Source organism: Xenopus laevis, chromosome 4S (assembly GCF_017654675.1).
Source record: "Xenopus laevis strain J_2021 chromosome 4S, Xenopus_laevis_v10.1, whole genome shotgun sequence".
Classification (NCBI taxonomy): domain Eukaryota; kingdom Metazoa; phylum Chordata; class Amphibia; order Anura; family Pipidae; genus Xenopus; species Xenopus laevis.
Window position 1 is genome coordinate 19,390,952 of NC_054378.1, and position 6,000 is coordinate 19,396,951.

The 6,000-nt window shown below is 46.4% G+C and overlaps 1 protein-coding gene across 1 annotated transcript in view; it reads right to left on the reverse strand.

Annotated features, from left to right (window-relative positions):
- Positions 1–5,269, reverse strand: part of parva.S (parvin alpha S homeolog) — a 28,690-nt gene extending 23,421 nt beyond the window's left edge. Inside the window, exon 1 of the mRNA XM_018260300.2 lies at positions 4,951–5,269. Coding sequence (XP_018115789.1) covers positions 4,951–5,086 — 136 coding nt within the window. The 5' untranslated portion in view covers positions 5,087–5,269. The remainder of the gene's footprint in view (positions 1–4,950) is intronic.
- Positions 5,270–6,000: the final 731 nt, after the last annotated feature.

The following is a 6,000-nucleotide window of genomic DNA, read 5'->3' on the forward strand; positions in this document are numbered from 1 at the left end:
ATTATCAATATATTTAAGACAGCGACATTTTGTGCATACTGCTACTGAAAAATGCCTTACCCTTTAAAACAAAACAGGGATTGTTTGTGCATATATATATATATATATTGCAATATATTTAAGATGGCCAACTATGTCAAATTCATCCCATATCTGGCCAGTCCTATGCTCAATTCTTAATGAATCAGATGCAATTTGAGTGTATTTGAGTATATTGATAATGGGTTGAGTGCAGAGGACTCTTGTATTTGTCTGTATGTATTTTGTGCTCACAGCCTCATTGCACCCCCGCCTAATGGTTATAAAAATAAGTGGTGAGCACAACTTTTCCTTGTTTATCAAAAAGGGGTAGGAAGGTAAAACAATGGATTAGGCAGGGGAGATTGGGACTGCGAAGGATCAGTCCTGGTTTTAGTTGGTATATTTCTGGCTGGGTTACAACCATATGTTAGAGTCTTTGTGGTGTATTTATAAAAGTGTGAAGTTAGAGATCGCCACAGTCCGCTAGAGCAGGGGTGTCCAAACTATGGCCCGCGGGCCAAATGCGGCCCGCAATCCATTTTTAATTGACCCGCAGCAAACCACACAGGGTCGGACTGGCCTACCGGGGACTTGCGGCGTGCGCTGCGTCTGCACGTAGGGTTTGATTGCGCAGCACTCCGTGACTCCTCTTCATGACGCGACTGGCCAGATGAAGGACACGACGCCTGTAAAAAACAGTGTGCTCATGCTTGCATGCACGCGCACGCTCAGCACAGTGCAGCAGGGAACAGCGATGGCCCTGAGACGGCAGCATTTAAATATGATCAACATTTTGTTGCTTTCTAGCAGCCATCTTCCAAGTGCTGCCTGGACAGGAGGGAGGTCGGTAGTGTGAGTGAGAAGTGAAAGGGACAGGGGAGAGAATGGTGGAGGTGGGTGAAGGGGAGAGGTCCAGTATGAAGAGAAGGGGGGAGTAAGAAGCTGCTAGGATGGGGAAGTGAAATTGGAGCAGAAGGTCAAGTGAAAAATTTCTCCATGATTAGCAAAGTGGGGTCAGGAAGGGATTAAAAAAGCAGGGCCCACATCCTATTGTTCCAATGGGTTTAAAAAGCAATTGTAACAAAAAAAACACAATATGGGGTCTTGGACAAATGTAAGGAGCTACAAAGATTTGTACACAGCACTGAATACTATTTGGACATGCCCTCGTTTGACACACCCAGGGTTGCTACTTTTTATTACTCATTTAGGGCCTAAATCGCTAGTTAGCTACCTTCGAAAGGGATATCAGTGTCAGGCTGAATGTCAAGCTGAATCGTCGGTCCCCGCACATTTTCACCTCATCAAATCTGTCCCTCGGTGCAAAAAGTTTGGACACCCCTGCGCTAGAGTGAAATTCCGCCACTCTTCATTTATTTCGAAATGAATACTGTAGGTATTTTGAAAGGCATTTTTATCAAAGGGTGAACTTTCACCAATTGAAAAATACCCTTTTAAAAATCCCATAGAAATTAATGGAGAGTGCAGGAATATCACTCTAGCTGACTGTGGCTGTCTCTAATTTCGCTCATTGATAAATATACCCCTTTCTATTGGATCCCCCTAGGCAAGGGTGTTAGAGCCCCTGTAAGACAAAACAAAGCAGCTACCTTATTATCTTATTATACATTTTCCTTATGGGTTTGTCACTCTTACCGATGAGCAGAGGCCCAGGGCTGTCGTTTGAGAGGAAGCAGGCATACTGGCGTGTGATTGGTTGGCCTGTATGCATACTAAACAGGCATAAGGAATTTCAATCATCACAGCACCAGAACTAAAGCATTTAATGATGTTGCATCACAGAATTATTCCGCTTTGCTTAAAATTTCAAACCACATATATTTTTTTTGTCTTGAGTGGCCTTTTCCGATGACATTTATCTCCTATAACAAAAGCAAAAGCTTGAATATATATGAATGTAGAATGAGAATGATGAGGCGGCCAGAGGTCAAGGTGCTGTTGTGTTACCTGTCGGAGAGAAGCGGGGAGACAATAGCGGCGCTAAATTGCTCAGGTTCATGGCCCCCCTCGAGCAGCGCCTGGGATTCAGCAGAGAGACTGGGCTAACAATCCTTGAACCCCTCATCTAAAAGCCATTTCTATAAAGCGCCCGCCATTAATTGCACTCAACGCATTGTGCGAATAGAAACCGCCACCACGCACAAAAGCAGCTTTTAAAATATTTATTCAATTGCCCTGGTGACACTGAACGCAGCTCGGAGGACGGATACAAAGCATTAAAGGGTCTGCGGAATACAGCGTTCTCTATGAAACTCCCTGTTATTGTCACCAGATCACCATTAATGTTGCCTTGTTTGTCTAAGGGGCAGCGACAGTTTCACACACAAACGTCCATGTTGTTTACAACACAAAGCGACAATATTTCTCCAGCAGCCTTCGCTGTGCAACAGGGAACTGATCCATTGAAATCCCATCCACTTATGAAAAAATGTCGGAAGTATTTTACATGGTCGGATAAAGCAAAGCTCAAGAGGAAAGGTCCTGAACAGGGTTATATAGTCTCCTAATGGGACCTGAGTCAGCTCAGTCTCTGATTAGCTGGGGGGTTAAATATCAGTCATCATTAACATGAGTTCCCTCAGCCTTCAGCCTTGTGCCTTTATACGGTCACAGAACCCCTCAGTGACTTCTAATATCCTTACCATTTACAGTAGGGGGTACATTATCCCTTAAAATACATGAGGGATACTCAGAGTTCCCTGTATAACTCAGCCTTATGCCTTTATATGGTCACAAAACCCCTCAGTGACTTCTAATATCCTTACCATTTACAGTAGGGGGTACATTACCCCTTATAATACATAAGTGATACTCAAAGTTCCCTGTATAACTCAGCCTGCAGCCTTGTGTCTTTATATGGTCACAGAACCCCTCAGTGACTTTTTAATATTCTTATTTACAGTAGGGGGTACATTATCCCTTATAATACATGAGGGATACTCAGAGTTCCCTGTATAACTCAGCCTTGTGCCTTTATATGGTCACAGAACCCCTCAGTGACTTCTAATTTCCTTATTTACAGTAGGGGGTACATTATCCCTTATAATACATGAGGGATACTCAGAGTTCCCTGTAAAACTAAGCCTGCAGCCTTGTGCCTTTATATGGTCACAGAACCCCTCAGTGACTTCTAATATCCTTTTCATTTACAGTAGGGGGTACATTATCCATTATAATACATGAGTGATACTCAGAGTTCCCTGTATAACTCAGCCTGCAGCCTTTATATGGTCACAGAACCCCTCAGAGACTTCTAATATCCTTATCATTTACAGTAGGGGGTCAATTATCCCTTATAATACATGAGTGATACTCAGAGACCTCTGTCCGCCTTGTGCCTTTATATGGTTGCAGAACCCCTCAGTGACTTCTAATATAATTCCCATGAATGCAAACACAGCTGGGCCTGCCTCCCACAGAAGCATATAGGTCAGTTACACTGATGAGTATCCTGAGTGCACAGCTGGCTGCATTCTCATACAAATATGGATCCTAAATAGATGAGAGGTGATGCTGGGAGTTGTAGTTCAGTTGTTACAAGAGTCACAGGGCCAATGCTAAAGGCATAAGGAGCTTACAGCATCAGAGGGGCCCCTGTGTGGATGAGGTGAAAGGGCAGAAAAAAACGAAGCTGATTGAAAGAAAACAAAGGGAATGTTGGGAATGTACTTTTTTCACATACTTAGGATTCCTGCAGGGGGACAGCCCATTTTTTTCCATATATCTCATTTACATCTCCACACCCACTACCACTTCTGAAACACCATTAGCCTTCTGCTCCATCTCTTCCCCTATTGAACACTTTGAGAAATACAATTCCCAGCACCCCCTAAAAGCTTGTGGCTGCTGGGAGCTGGCAACTGATCAGATGGTTGTTTTCAGGGTCCTTACTGCACTAGCCCAGCTAACTGCTCATAAGTGGGCAAACCCTCACAGGTATGGGAAGAATATGTAATTTGTTTAAAAATAATGCCAGTCAGGATTGAACTCAGGGCCCCAACACTGCAGGACACCAAAGCTAACTATTGTTGTTCCCTATAAGCCCTGCACATGCATGCAAGTTATAACACCAGCACGCGCAAGAAAAAGAATTGTGGATAACACAAAAGTTTGCATGTACACACATAATTCTGAACCCACCCAACTCTCTGCACACAATGTCTACAAAAAAAGAGAGGGGACATTACCCTTTTAATCAAAATAATTGTCTTTTAAACGCTCCTGTGTTCTATTTTGCTTATATTGGGAGTTGCAGGCAGGGCACTGGGAGTTGCAGGCAGGGCACTGGGAGTTGCAGGCAGGGCACAGGGAGTTGCAGGCAGGGCACAGGGAGTTGCAGATAGGACACAGGGAGTTGCAGGCAGGGCACTGGAGGTTGCTGGCAGGGCACTGGGAGTTGCAGGCAGGGCACAGAGAGTTGCAGGCAGGGCACAGAGAGTTGCAGGCAGGGCACTGGGAGTTGCAGGCAGGGCACTGGGAGTTGCAGGCAGGGCACAGGGAGTTGCAGGCAGCACACTGGGAGTTGCTGGCAGGGCACTGGGAGTTGCAGGCAGGGCACAGGGAGTTGCAGGCAGGTCACTGGAGGTAGCTGGCAGGGCACTGGGAGTTGCAGACATGGCACAGGGAGTTGCAGGCAGGGCACATTTCAATAGTGATTTACTAGTGATTGCTGCAGTGTATGTAATAAATAAGTGATCCGGGGCCAGGGATAGTGTATGGGCAGGACTGGCAGCAGTTTAGGTGTCTGGGCCCCTCGCTACATTGGGCCCCTCAGGGCAGAATACACTGGGTGGGTGGAGTCACAGGGAGGGGTAAGGAATGCGGATGAAAACGTGTTGCCCCGAGGGAGGGTAAAATCACGGCCCACTGCCCCCACCCACTGCCCCATAGCCCCACCCAGACACTCACCCTCCTTGGCCTTCTTTCTCCGCGCCAGGGTGCCCCCCAGCTTGCCCAGGAACGAGTCATCTTTCTTCCTGGAAGGGGGAGACTTGGGAGTGGGGGATTTGGGGCTGGAAGGAGATTTCTGGGGGGACGTTGCCATGACTGGGAGAGGCGCAGAGCGACACGGCGGGTTGGGGGCAGAGCCTGGGGCGGAACCGGAATCCTCTCAGCCGGGAACCTCCCTCTCTGTCTCTGCCCCCGGGACCCCGCCTGGCACTGGAGTCGGCGCCCCTCCCTGCAGCCTCCAGTCTGACACTCTGCCTCGTCTCCCCATTTGCCCCGGTCTGACTGGCGGTGTCTCAGTGCAGGGAACGCGTCACCTTCTTGCGCTTCCACAATCCAACCCGTGGGACGCCAGTCACGTGACTCATTTTCGCGAAACTTGATACATTAATGTTTCATTCATCCCAAACGGTCATTTTGTGTCATTCCGTGTCATTCTGGCCTCTTAACCGCCAAGTTCCCACAATAAATCTAAGGGGGGGGTCTATAATAAATTGTACATAATGAATTATATTTGTCAGAGAGTAGAAATCCTCTGCAAGGTGAATAAAGAGCTGCCAGTGTCAGTCACCACTCGCTAGGGTGGCAGTTGGATGCAGAGCTTTCTATTCGCTACTTGAACAACTGGGGTCCTGGCTTTGATCCCACATCCCAGAGTTAGAACTAGGGGTAGGCAGAGTAATCACATGCCTAGGGGCTATCAGTTATAATCACTGGCAACTTATGCCATACCTGAAAACATTTTGAAAATAAAAAGAGGGACAAAAAAGTCGCCAATTATCTGTGACCACACCCCCTAATTGGCATGTTTATTTTCCACAATTTGGCAGGTTATGAAAGTTTGAACATATTTCTGTTTTTTTCCCAGTTATTACAGTTTTGCTATTGAAGGAGAATTGCCCTTTAAGCTGTGAGTCTAACTTTTTCCAAGAGACCTGTTATCTTATATTACAATTACTTGTTTGCTTATCTCAAAATTGTTACAAAAGTATCTTATCTGCAGCTGCGGCC